Raw genomic sequence first — 13,635 nt, 5'->3', positions numbered from 1 at the left:
AACTAAGCCTCCACAGTCATGTGAGTCAACTCTTTAAGATAAATCTCTCCAGGGTGCCTGGGTGGCTCAGTTGGTTCAGCGACTGCCTTCGGCTCAGGTCACGATCCCGGAGTCCCGGGATCGAGTCCCACATCGGGCTCCCTGCTCGGCAGGGAGGCTGCTTCTCCCTCTGACCCTCTTTCCTCTCGTGCTCTCTCTCTCTCATTCTCTCTCTCTCAAATAAATAAATAAAATCTTAAAAAAAAAAGATAAATCTCTCCAAATATATATACACACACGATATCGGTTCTGTTTCTGCGGAGAACCTTGACCTAATACCGCTGGTAAAGTTCTAGTTCTTGACTTTGGTGATAGTTACAAGGATGTTCACCTTATAATTCACTAAGCAACATGTATGTTTTGCATGGTTTTCTGTTTTTATAACGAAAAGGTAAAAAAGTAAAGTATCATTTGCATATAGGTATGTTAATATAGAAAAAGGGGGTTCTTGATGAACACCAGATTGGTATTCAGGATTTACGGGGAGAAGAGATGTGCACGTTTTGCTCTGAATATTTTTGTGTTGCGACTTTGTGCGTGAGCATGTCTGTACATTCTGGATAGAATTACAGAAAAAAAAGATGCTGGTCCTAGTTGTGACACACGTGGAAAGATCAACCTTGATTAGAAACTGAACAGAAGAGGACTTCATAGGGAGGGACAGAGAGCCCACTTCCACTGGGGGCCTGCTGGATCCACGGGAGAAGAAAAGCCAGGGCACTACAACTTAAGGAACTGTCATTTATTTGAGAAACAAAACACAGCTGCTCTTGACGTTTAGGACCATGAATATTCAAGCTTCTGTATTTATTAAACAGGTAAGTATACTTTCATTCTACAGAGAGGACCCAGAGAGGCAGGACCACGAGAGTCATCAACAATTGCTAAGAACACAGGCACAGAGCTTTTTGCCACCTGTATCTTGAGGCCTCCTAAGACTTCCTTTCAATTTTCTCCTTTTCAGTGTCTGCTTTTCTTTGATCATCAGCCAGCCCTCAGGTTTGCCCGTCACTGAACATTAGTGATAACACACAGTAGGCTTCTTGTACTTGGCCCCCAAAACCCTAGAGCTCCCCCAAGTCTCTTAGGACAGTAAGAGTTCTTTTCCCTGAAGTCACGCGATTAGCCAGCAGGCCCACCTCACTGAGAAAGGATAATCTGTGATGAAAAGTGGATCCATTAGAAACCAAAGTATCACCTGGAATTTGTCACAGACATAACCCTACTGGCCAGCGTCCCAACTTCTAGTCCTTAACGCCAAACTTCAAAGGCATCGATCGCTGCTAAAGAAGACCCGTTTCACGACGTAAAGACAGGCGGTCATCAGGGCGAGCGCTTAGGTGGTGTCCCCTGCTTTCTCTGTCACTATCTATCTAAACAGCATTGGGCCCTATGGCTTATTTTTTAAAAACAGCATCACTGAAACGAAAGGCGCAAACCACATAATTCCACTTAACGTGTACAATTCGGGGGCTTTTTGTGTACTCAAGAGTCGTGCAGCCATCACCACAATCCAGGTCAGAACACTTTCAATCACCGCAGAAGATCTGCATGCCCCTCAGCAATCACTACTTCCCCGTTTCCCGCTCTCCCCACTGCCTGGCACCCCTCAGCTACGCTCCGTCTCTATGGACTGGCTTATTCCAGACATCAGCTGTAAACAGGATCCTAGAATGCGTGGTCTTCGGTGACTGGTGACTTGGCTCAATGTCCTAACAGGCATCGGCACTTCGTTCCTTGTACTTCTCTAGGATATTCCACTGCGTGGATGTAGCTCGTGTTACTGACTCGTCTTTAGCCCCTCGTTGAGTCCGTCCCCGTGTGGGGCACCGGGCCGAGGGAAACAGTCAGCCAGGCAGCCTCTGCCCCCCAGGAGCTGAGACACCCAACCCCCCGACCCGGGAAAGGCAGACCCTGACACTAGCCACGACCGATGCAAAACAACGCAAGACAGACAGGGGAGAGGACTTTCCATGGGGCGTGGGGGGGGGGGGGGGGGCAGGAGGAAGGTGAAGAAGGTTCAAGGGCGAAGTGGCACTTCAGACACATCCTGAGAATCTATCCCATGAAGGGAAAGGCACTCTGGGGGCGAGGGGACCAGCAGGTGGCAAAGGCACAGGAGGGTGAAAAGTCCGGGAGCACAGAGGAGCAGGAAGCAGGGGTGGGGGGCAGGGGGACTGCTGTAGGCAGGAGCATCAGGTGCCAAGTCAGGGGCCTTGAAGTTAATGCTCAGGTTCAGTGATAAATCTTTTTTTTTTTTTTTTTTTTTTTAAGCCTTGCCCATTGTTGATAAGTAAGATACAAAAACAATAAAAAAATCATAGTATTTTCCATTTGGGGGTTCCATCCCTCCCTCTTCGATAAAGGTTCCAGCTTCCAATTCCTCAGAACCCTTCACTGTCTGTGGAAGCCCCTCGTCAACCTCCTGCTCCTGGAAAACAAATGAGTCCCAAAACCTCCTCAAAAAGCAAATATTACCTTTCTCAACACTGAGCTTTACCCAGGCCAATGTGTAGTTTTATTGGAGCGGCACACAGGACCTGGAGGAGGCTGGGGGAGGAGGGAAGGGCCCTGGAGGGTGGGTGGCCCGGGGGTGGCCCGACCGCATCCCCCGGCAGCGCCCGGAGCCCCTGGGGGCGGCCTCCTGCCGGCTCCCCATCTTGCAACTGGGATGAGCACACTTTGTGAGGGGCAGTGTTCACATGGGGCAAAGCATCAGGAAGGCAAGTGTTTCAGTAGTAATGAAGGCAAACCTTGTCCATGGCCAACTGTATTCTGTAAGAAGCAGGAACAAGAAGTTGGTGAACCACGTCCCATCTGAAGAAATGACCCCAAACCTAATCCAACCCAGAACAGGTGGTCGTTGAGGGCAGACCCGCCCGACGGGGATCATGGAGGCTGCGTCCAGTTTGAATTCCTCCACCGCAAGAGGGAGCCGCTGGTGCGAGGAATGCTGTCCAGGGGCAGAAAGGGCTAGAAATGCCGCTCCCGCCCACCTGCAAAAGGACACGGGGCCCGCATGCTGCGTGCGCATTTACCTGTCAATCGGATAAGGCTGCTCACAAAGGTTGACCAGCACGTACAAGTGTCTCAGAGCATGCTCGTACTAGGGGCGAACAAACCAAAAAGACAGAGACATCACCATCTCACCACACCGACCACTCTTGACTCGGGAATAGCCTACTTTCCTGGTTACGGGGGCAAAGCACCTTGACCTGTGGTTCTTGACCTTCTTTGGCTCAGGGACTCCCCCTCCCTACCTTTCAGTAACCTGGTGAGATTTATGGGCTTCCTCCCGTGAAAACGGCCGCCCCGCCTGGGGGCGGGCAAGCCTCCTAGAGCATGTGGCCACCAGCTCAGGCCTCCTGAGGGCCCACCGTGACCCTGCTCCCCTCTCTTACCTAGGACTCCCCCCCGCACCTTGCCCACCTGGCTTTGGGCTCTGGGAACCCCTATTCTGGGAGGGACGCAGGGAGGAGAGAGGATGGGAAGTGGATGCCAAGCCAGATGGCCCCAGGCAAAGACTGAGAGAACCCGGAATGTTTATCTTGCAAACCCTTCAGGGGCATGTGAGAACTCTCCGGGGCAAGAAGGAAGAGATCCGCTTTGTGTGATTCCAGAGGGCAAAACAGTTAACACCGGAAGACAAAGCACTGATTAAATAAGGGGGACATTTTTTATTTTCACGTAAGAAAAACATTTTCCTTACAAAGTTAAATAAAAGAAAAAATACAATGGAGAGCTTCCAAATATTGGAGAGCCACCTCCAAAGTGCCCGGTACCCCATCTTTGGAAGTATTCAAGCACGACCGGCGTGCACACCACGACCCGATAGAGCTTTCTACAGTGATGGAAATGGTCTATCGAATTCTCCAATTTGGTAGCCAGTGGCCACATGTGGCTACTGAACGTCTGAAATGTGAATTCAGGCAGCCTTTCGAGGCGAGTGACTACAGTAGGGAAGAACACAGCTCTAAAGCAGGAGCTGGCAAACTTCTTCTGAGAAGGGCCAGACAGGAAATATTTTTGGCTCTGCGGGCTGCGTGAACTACTCGATTCTGCTAGAGTGGGAAAGCAGCCATAGAAACTACGCCACAGTTAGAACATGGCTGGGTTCCGACGAAACTATTTCTAAAGACAGGCTATGGGCAGGATGGGGCCTGGGGGCTACTTTGCTGACCCCTTCCCTAGAAGGCTCCCGGCATCACATGGTGCTGACCACAGACACCGTCCAGCCTGACTTCTACTAGGGCCTGACTTCAACAATAAATCCTGGGGAGGGGTCAGAAGAGACCGGGGTGAGGGATGGGGTGTGGCAGGGAAGTTGAGTCATGACTGGTAAGCTCCTACCCACTGCACAACTGACTGTGTCTGGGGCCAGGATGCATGGTCCGTGAGTCTGGATGACCCTCCTCCTGTCCCCACCAAAGGCCTCTGAATGAGTGCACTGTTTTCGGAGCCTAATGGAACCTTCTACAAGGCCAGGCACCTTGTGCGATTTCCAGCGGCTGATATTAATTTAGCTTTGGGGGTTTAAGAACGCAGGGAAGGGCTCCGTGGGCCCAGGGAAGGCGGCGTGCGGAGGCCAGTGGCCCCGGGCCCCGGCCTTACCGTGGAGGAGTGCCAGTTGAAGCAGTGTGTGCGGAAGTGCGACACGGCTGCCTGGTAGCAGGCATGCGCCCCGAGCTCGGCTCTCCTGGACAGTAGCCTCTCCGCCTCAGCATCCGAGCTCGCGAGCAAGGAGACCATCTTCCGCACTGACTTCTGGATGACGTGCCTCGCCTGTGGAGACGCACAACTTCTCAAAATATACCTTATTTTAGGCAGTCTCTCTTGGAACCCTGGATTAGTTAGAAGCTCGTTCAAAGTGATCTCTTCATGGGCTTCTAAGCCGGTATGTTAAAAGAGATGCCAAAAGGGGCGCCTGGGTGGCTCAGTCGGTTAAGCGTCTGCCTTCGCTCAGGTCATGGTCCCAGGGTTCTGGGATCGAGTCCCACGTCGGGCTCCCTGCTCAGCAGGGAGTCTGCTTCTCCCTCTCCCCCTGCCCCTCCCCCTGCTCGCGCTCGCTTGCTTGTTCACTCTCTCAAATAAATAAAATCTTTAAAAATATAAAATAAAATAGATGCCAACAGAGGCATTCTGCAGGAGGCAAGAGAGGTGTGTGAGAGACTTCTCTAACAGCCAGAAACCTCTAGAAATAGCCTGCCTTTGTTCAGGGTCTTCTGACACGATGGAGACATTTAAATCTAACCACCTGAAGAGCAGCCCTGGCCCACTCTGAGGACAGGGGTGGGTGTAGAAATTGTGCCCCAAAGTAGATTGTTGTCCCCTGACTGGTGCTGTGTGTTCACGGGCACATCTGCCTATCTATTCCAGAAACCACCAGAAAGAGGGGCACAGATGGGGGCATCGCTTCCTTCCCAAACGATGAGTAAAAAAATACCCACTACAAAATGGGTTCATTATTGTTATTTCTAAATCAGTTAATATTTTTAAAATCTCACTGTCGTTTCTAATGCAGCACATATCACCATAACGCCACACAAACAAAAGTACTTCGGAATCAAAATTTTAGTAGGATTATAGAGGTCCCCGACTAACAGACTCACAAGTATGAGGACCTCTGTATTACACTAAGACCAGCAAAAAATATACCAGATGTGGGGCACCAACCGCCAGGATTATCAGAGACAGGAATTTAAACCAGATCACAGAGATGTGTTATCTTTCCTAGAAAACACAGCCTAATGCTCCCGAATGCCCGAGTGCTGTGCTGGTGAGGCTGACGAGTCACCACAGAGCGGGCTCCGCTGAAGGAGACCGCCTCCGCCCGGCAGCCCACCAACTGCTCGCTCTCTGGGTGCTTCTAGACGCACAGCAAGAACTGGAAACGCGAATCTGCCAGTTCCAAACAATTGGATGAGCTACTGAAAACAAACTCAGTAATTGTAAAAGATCACTCAAACATTTTAAGGAAGAATTTTAGGCTATGACGACGATTTCCTAAGGCCACAGAAACTTTGTGTGTTGCATTTTTTTTTTAACCATGATTAGCTAATAACTCACCAAGCGGCGATATTAAAATGTTTTCTAAGCAACCAGGCATAAAAGAGGGCAACGCCCACATGCCACAACTTGTTGGCAGGATACAGGAGAGACAGCCCCCAGTCCTCTGCTGCCTGCTACCAAAGAGGTCAAGGTCAGCTGACTAATGGAGAATGAAGAGAGCCACTGCTCTGCTCACTGCTTCTCTCTTACACAGAGCACAAAGGCTAGTCCCCTTTCCCACAGACTCCCACGTGGCAGGAAGAGGCGTGGCCCTGGAGTGCTGTCACCTACCTCTGAGCGGTGCTGAGTAACTGTCAGCAGGCAGAGACCAGGGCCATGCACGCGGCCCGGTAAGGCTGGGGGCAGTTGTGGGAAACGGTTCCTTCGAGGGCTACTTACATCCAGATGCCTGTGGATCTGCTCCACGAGATTCCTGGACTCCTGCAGATCATTGGTGCTCATCAGCTTCCTTTTCAAGATGGTGAGGGGCACCTCAGGGCTTGGGGTGAGGTCAAGGTGTTTGACCGGAGGCAGGGAGATAGGAGAGCTGGCTTTGTGTTTCATACCCTGAAACTGCATCACTTTCATGGTGGAGATGGACTGAGGAGAGAAGGAGAGAGCCAGACTGAGTGGCAGACGTGCCAAATGTCTCCTGGGTCCTGCCTCTTCGTGCGAGGCTCACAGTTCACAACACGTGGTTTCAGGACCACCGAAGGGCCATGGGTGCAGCCTGGAAACACGCACCTGGCCCTCAGTAGAGGGCAAGAAGACACATCCAAGCACCTGAAATCTACCAACGATGAACTTTGAAAATACCTGGCTTCCTTTGCAGGAGAACCACTAATTCTGTCACCTATGGAAGGCAATCACCGCTCCCCAGTGACGCAGAGCTTGGACCAGGGTCCTTCCAGCCAGGGGCGACCCTGGGTCATGCTGCCTTACCCATGCTCACCTGCCGGGCCCCAGCACCCGGGAGCAGGAAGGCGCAAAGCACAGGTTAGAGTTGCGGTCAGGGTCCACTGAGCGGGACAGAGCTAAAGCCACAGTGGGGCCGGCTGACGGTCAGGGCCAAACAGGCACGTCAGCCAGGCTCTGTCTGCCCGCACTGGTCACTCCAGACTGGACCCCAATCGGAGGGAAAAAAAATGCTACAAGCGATCCTGTTCTTAAACCACGCAACAGTTGGGGTGCCTGGGTGGCTCAGTCCGTTAAGTGTCTGCCTTCCGCTCAGGTCATGATTCCCCAAGTCCTGGCATCGAGCCCTGCATCGGACTCCCGGCTCGGCGGGGAGTCTGCTTCACCCTGGGACCCTCCCCAGCAATAATCTAAAAAGTTCTAAAACAAAAAATAAAATACACACAAATATAGAGCAACACGTAATGTTTGGAAACGATCCATCATAGCTCGTCAACCAAGACCAGGAACAGCCAGTGCAGAAGAAATCACAAGGCGCACAGGAAGCCCGGGGCAAAGAGCTGCGGCCAGGTACTCTCTCCCGCTTCAGTTCCACCCCCCCACCACCACCCCCACGCAGCCAGGGCCATGCCACCTCTGATCCTGCCTCCTCCGAGTCACCTTTCCCTCGCCTTCTCTCTGCTCCCTGCTCCCCCACCACCACTCAGAAGCCTGGCCAGGCCCGTGGCATCTTGAGGGCACGTCTTGTGGCCTGTGCCTGCCCTGCTGGCTCCCAGGATCCAGTCTACACTCTGCCCTTGAGGAGCTGGAGGGTTGACTGGCTCACAGGGATCTTCTAGAAGGACAATGCTTGCATCCAAGGAACAGATCTCAGCCACTGAGAGCTCAGATGGTGTCAGGCCGCCTGGGGAATGGCATTTGGTCACATGGACAGGTGCACAAACCACCTCCTCTGCACATCTCAAGGGTTAGCCCCTGCCCCCCGTGGTGACACATGAGGCCCAAGCCTTCAGCAGCCACCTGCTGTGACCTCTGTCCACATAGCCCTGATAAACTTACCCATTTAACCACCTAGGTCCCTTCTGAACAGAGTTGGGGGGTGGGGTGGAAGTCCCTAAATTCTAGCCCAAAGGTAAAGGTAACCCATGTGCCAGGCCTGCTCAGGGTTTCTGATGCACAACCTTCTTTAATTGCATGCTAAAGCTCTGACCAAGGAAGAAATGGAGATTTGGAGAAGCAGCTTGTCCCCAAATCTCACAACTTTGCGAGAGTGAAGCTGGCAGAGTCCAGGGCCCGGGCATGGTGCCCAAGATGCAGAGCCACCCTGCCTCTTTTCACCAAAAGACGCATGTTCCCGGGGAGTCGGCCCGAAGCTCCGCCATCAGCAGGAGCAGGGGGCTGCCCTCCTCACCTTGTTCCCGTACTGCATGACGTGGCTGGTGTTGGTGTGAGACTTCACCAGCTGGTACTGCTTGTGGAGGGTCTCTCTGGTCAAATCCTCCTGCAGAGAGGAAAACATGGAAGTCCTCTGACCATCAGAGCCAGCGGCTGGGCCTCAGCAGAGCAGCCGGACCCCTGAGGGCTCACCACGTCTGAGTCCTCCATCCAGTTGACGCTGTACCAGTCCCCCAGGTACGTGGATCTCTTCTCGTCATAGTAACAGGCGTAGGATGACTCTGTTGGGTTGGCAGCGGTGGTCGCATAAACTAGAAGGGATTCAAGACACCTTGCCATCACACTCTGTTCCCCACTGTGGGTGGGTCCCACCTGCAGTGTGAGCCTTTCCGTCTTCCCTAGTGAAATCAAAGCTACCAGCATGGGGAGGGTACGAGGGCACAACTGTACCCAGCCCTGTGAATTTGGTTACAGCAACTGTCTAAAATTAAACGTGGAAGAAAGAGAAGCTGGTTGATAGACACTTTCTGCAGTAATAAGCAAGCACACATGCTCAGTAGGATGCCAAGCTATTTTAGAATAACACTGAGAGATTTTAATAGCTCTGGAAACTCGAAGAACATGTACCTAATTTCATTTTCAGAGAAAGTTACTATCTACTGAACGAACACTTTGAACATACATAATAGCTACCTTTACTATCTAGCTACTATGGGCTCAGAATCGTGCTGAGCAAATGTTAGCACTTAAAATGCACCACTCCCCACAGACAGCCCCAGTATACAGATGGGGATAACTGAGGGTCCACGAGGGTACTGCCCACGATCAGACAGCCAGCAAGCAATGCATCGCAAAGGACCAAAGCCGGTCCAAAGACTACGTGACCTTGGACTTAAGTAGCTTCACCAAAACCTGGAAGAGGACTGTGAGGCTCCCATCAGATTCTTTATTCCCGGACCACTAATATTGAAGAGAAGTCCAGAGCTGCCCACAGATAAGCCCTCTCCCCCACTTTTGTGCACCAGGCTGCCCTAGACCCCTACTTATATAGACCACTTGGCTCTTCCCATTGGCAGAATCAGAGAATGACCAACTGCGCTGCCAAGCAACCTGCTCACCCAGCCTAGCTCAGAGGCCAGTGCTCCTACCACCTACCGTTGATGTCGGCGGGCAGGTGCCTCATCATGGACCCAGACTCACAGGCTTCAATGTAGAAGACCATCTGTGAGGCAAACAAGACAGGCGACCTCACACCCTGGCCAGGCACAGACTGTGCAGGGACGTCAGTCTGGCTCTGCCCACTCTCCTCACCCATTCTTAAGGATCCTTTACTCTTGCTTCCGGGAGATCTCTGCTGAGAAGGCTACAGAAGCTGCTGTCATACAAACCAGAAGGACTCCAATCTATTCATCGCTCACAGACTAAAATGATCCATCATTTGAAATGATGCAGGGCAATTGGTGCCACAGATAATGCTAAGGAGAACCGTTCTGCCATCCAACACAAGAGAGACAGTGCGGCAAGCCCATTTCCACATTTCTATCCCGGACGTGCTCAGGCCATTCAGTGTGTATAAAGGCTGCCAAGGCGGGGGGGTAGGGGGTCGGGTGGGGGGAGTAAGGGCCAAAGTGAAGTAAGATGGTGGTATCTTCCTCCCAGTGACTCCCAAACTGGAGTCAACGCTAAGAACAGCGGTCTTCAAAGTGTGGTCCCTAGATCATTAGCGTCGGTGTCAACTCAGAAAGGCAAATTCTCAAGCCTCTGTCCCCAGGCCTCTGAGTCAAACTCTGGAGGTGGGGTCCACACCCTGTTTTAATAAGAGCTCTAGTGATTCTGAGTTAACTAATAGCTAATGCCCTAGAATCACTAAAGGTGAATCCTGGAAAACCAGCGGTCAAGACTGATCAAAGGACACTCTCCAGAAACAGCAATTTGGAGTTGGGGGTGGTCATGGGGTGGTAGGCTCTGCGTCTCCTACCTTCCTCACACTCCTCCCTGCCAGGCCACCCCAAGTGCTGACGTTACCTTTTGGTACATCTTGTGTTCATACATGTAACGGATGGTCTCATTCAGGTCCTTCACGTGAAGCTGCAAGGGAAGAATATTGACATTTAGACCAACATATCAAGAGAAACCATTTGCTAGATAACACGCTACTAAAGCCCTAATGCTGCTTTGTAAATTCTTATTTATCAGCCCTTAGAAAGAATCACAGTGACCAGCAGCATTATCCCAAAGTGGCACCTCGCATGTTTTATTCAGATATTTCAAGGGGGGGAAGAGAATGAGCTTTCTCATTCATTACTTTGTCTGGAGTATTCAGAAGCTGTGTTCTATTACTGCATCTAATGCCACGTACCCGAGTCTGGAGACAGTTTACTGAGGCTGGGATATGAAGAGAAATGTAGGCAATACCTGAGATGCTTCTGGATAGGTTTCAAGCTGCTAAGCGTGGCCCCTATACTCGCCTGCCACACACAGAAACCAACCCTGGTAGAACATTAGAAATGCACATCACAGTCTGGATGTCAACACCAAGCTTTTGTTTGCCACTCTCCTACTTTGTCCTCACAATGTTAAGAAAAACTGGGGCACCTGGGTGGTTCCATCGGTTAAGTGTCTGCCTTTGGCTCGGGTCATGATCCCAGGGTCCTGGGATCGAGTCCCGCATCGGGCTCCCTGCAAGGGAGCTGAGAGCCTGCTTCTCCCTCTGCCTCTGCCTGCCACTCCCCCTGCTTGTGTTTGTGCTCTCTCTCTCTGTCAAATACATAAATAACGTTAAAAAAACAACAAAAAAAAAAAACCACAAAAAACAATGGGAAAGAAAACTCACATCGTCATTCGGAAACACCAGTATACCGGTGGCTCCGTGATCGGTGAAGTAAACGAACACGTGGTCCCGGGGGCCGCTGCCGAGAGAGGGTGACAGGCAAGGGGAGTCAAAGTTGACCAGTTCCTATTCCCATTTCTCCGAAAAGCCGCTGGAAGAAGAGGATCAAGTCTCCCAACCAGACACAAAGAGGAACACAGCACCTGCTGTCAGCCCTTGCCCTCCACTCCTGCTGAGGGTTACCCTGAGCCACAAGGCACACCAAAGAGCTTCAAAGCCATGAACTGTGGCCCGGGAGGAGGGGACATCTGCTGGGTAGTGGGTCATATGGACCAGGTGTGATGCAAATGGTGGGGACCTCTGGTAATCGGGCCTCACGCCGGCAGCCACACTTTCCAACCAGATCTCCCCCAAATGAGGAAGGAAGCCAGGACACACAGAGGAACACAGGCCTTCAGCTCAGACTTCTTCCCTTCTGGGCCCCTCAGCCTGCACACTGTTGGCCCACCTTCTGCCCTGCCCGCCCGCCCACACGCCTCCTCACACCTGCCCCTGTCCTCTAGCTGCAGAGGAACAGCACCATTTGCCAAGCATCTGAGATGGTCTGCAGGTATCGCTAACCCACATCGGTAACCCACAGCCAGCCGCAAGCAGTGAGCTGGTTTTCCCCGGTCCGAAGGTTAGCACTGTGCGTGTGAATGCGCTCCTCTCCCCACTGGGCTGACGTGGAACATGGCAACCTGACTGGCTCCAGCCTGACCGGCTCCAGCCTGACCGGCTCCAGCCTGACCGGCTCCAGCCTGACCGGCTCCAGCCTGACCGGCTCCAGCCTGACCGGCTCCAGCCTGACCGGCTGCGGGGCTCCGTGCCTGTCTCGGTGCATCCCGCCGGCAGTGGAACATACCAGCACGAGGATCCGTGGACAGCACAAAAGCAGTGGGTTTAAGTGACAGGGAACATTTCATTAACAATAATGAGGGACCCTGGCTCCTCGGGTGAGTTCGGGACAGAAACGGGCTCCCCAAAAGAGCCACCAGCTCTGCGCAGCCTGTCTGAAGTCAGGACAAAGTTCCCGGCTCTGTCACTTCTCAGCAGGAAACAGGCCAAGAGTAAAGAGCACCACCTGTTTCGGGTGTCAAGTCATTCAGGAAAGTGTGGGAGCCATAAAACTGCCATTACCTCTTCAAGACCTTTCCAGATCCTTTGCCCTTCACTGCTTCCTCATCGCCTCTCAACACGGCGAGGAAATTTTGTGGGGTGACATCCTACAAAGAATTGGAAGTCAAAATCAGATGCAGCTGTCATTCCAAATCCGAGCATTAGCGGAGTCCGTAGCAGACCTGGGCCAGCAGTCCACACGTCTTCAAGGCTCCAGGTTTAACAGCAAAGACTTTGGAACCAAGTAAGACCCAAAGCAAGGCCAGTGTTTCTGGGGCCTGTGCATGACCCCTTGTCAAATATTGTGTTGCCTTTGGCTGATGGCAACTCAGCAAGCCTGCCATTCCTTTCTGACCATTACAAAGTCCATGTGGGGAAACCCAAGGATGCTGGAAGGTAGGGACAAACAGCAGAGGAAAAGCGAAGTCCCACAGAGGCACGGCAGAGAGGGAGGAGAAGCATCAGCCCTGGGCCTCCCTTTGCGTTCAATATGCTGCCTACAAGGTCAAATCCCAAGGACACTTGATGTCCTTAAAGATTAAAGATAACATTGGGGGCGCCTGGGTGGCTCAGTCGATTAAGCATCTACCTTTGGCTCAGATCATGATCTCAGGGTCCTGGGATCAAGTCCCGCGTCAGGCTCCTCGCTCAGCGGGGAGCCTGCTTCTCCCTCTCCCTCTGCCACTCCCCCTGCTGATGCTGACTCTCCCTGTCAAATAAATAAAAATCTTAAAAAAAAAAGATAACACTACTGTCCGATCATTTAAAAAAAGCAAAATAGGAAAGTATAAAGGGGGGGGGGAATCACCAAAAATTCTACCACCTAAGATTCCAGACATTTCCTTGTCTCACTATATAAAAATAACTTCATAAAAATGGGATCATCGATATTACATGTATGATGTGTTCAATTGAAACGTACTTGAATTTACAAGAAACTGAAAGAATTGCTGAATTTCAGATAAGTGCTTCTTCATCACCAGAAATATTAGTTCCTACACGACCTCTCTGAAATCAGGAGAGAGACTATGGCAAACCACAAGGCAGCATCATTACGGGGTTTTTAAAAAATGTGTTAATTGATACAGCTTGAATCGACTGGGGGGGATACAATTTGGAAGTGATGAACAACAGTATCAATGAAAAATGATCTCAGCGAAATCCAGGGATGCTCTGCACCAGGGCCAGTGCTAAGAAAATTGAAATTGATAATTTTTTGATAATTGAAATTTCTGAATTGAAATAATTGA

The 13,635-nt window shown here is 51.5% G+C and overlaps 1 protein-coding gene across 1 annotated transcript in view; it reads right to left on the bottom strand.

The window, feature by feature from the left end:
* Positions 1 to 766: 766 nt before the first annotated feature.
* LGMN (legumain) overlaps positions 767 to 13,635 on the bottom strand; it is a 33,036-nt gene continuing 20,167 nt past the window's right edge. Inside the window, exons 5-14 of the mRNA XM_028098665.2 lie at positions 12,407 to 12,492; positions 11,231 to 11,306; positions 10,423 to 10,485; positions 9,553 to 9,619; positions 8,590 to 8,708; positions 8,414 to 8,503; positions 6,487 to 6,687; positions 4,651 to 4,821; positions 3,078 to 3,145; positions 767 to 2,814 (exon numbers count right to left, since the gene is read on the bottom strand). Of these exons, the coding sequence (XP_027954466.1) occupies positions 2,772 to 2,814; positions 3,078 to 3,145; positions 4,651 to 4,821; positions 6,487 to 6,687; positions 8,414 to 8,503; positions 8,590 to 8,708; positions 9,553 to 9,619; positions 10,423 to 10,485; positions 11,231 to 11,306; positions 12,407 to 12,492 (984 nt within the window). The 3' untranslated portion in view covers positions 767 to 2,771. The remainder of the gene's footprint in view (positions 2,815 to 3,077; positions 3,146 to 4,650; positions 4,822 to 6,486; positions 6,688 to 8,413; positions 8,504 to 8,589; positions 8,709 to 9,552; positions 9,620 to 10,422; positions 10,486 to 11,230; positions 11,307 to 12,406; positions 12,493 to 13,635) is intronic.

This window comes from Eumetopias jubatus, unplaced genomic scaffold (assembly GCF_037043125.1).
Source record: "Eumetopias jubatus isolate StellerSeaLion01/CBP00866 unplaced genomic scaffold, mEumJub1_p1.0 scaffold_7, whole genome shotgun sequence".
NCBI lineage: Eukaryota > Metazoa > Chordata > Mammalia > Carnivora > Otariidae > Eumetopias > Eumetopias jubatus.
The sequence above is the reverse complement of the archived record's forward strand: the minus strand, read 5'-3'. Positions and strand labels throughout refer to the sequence as shown.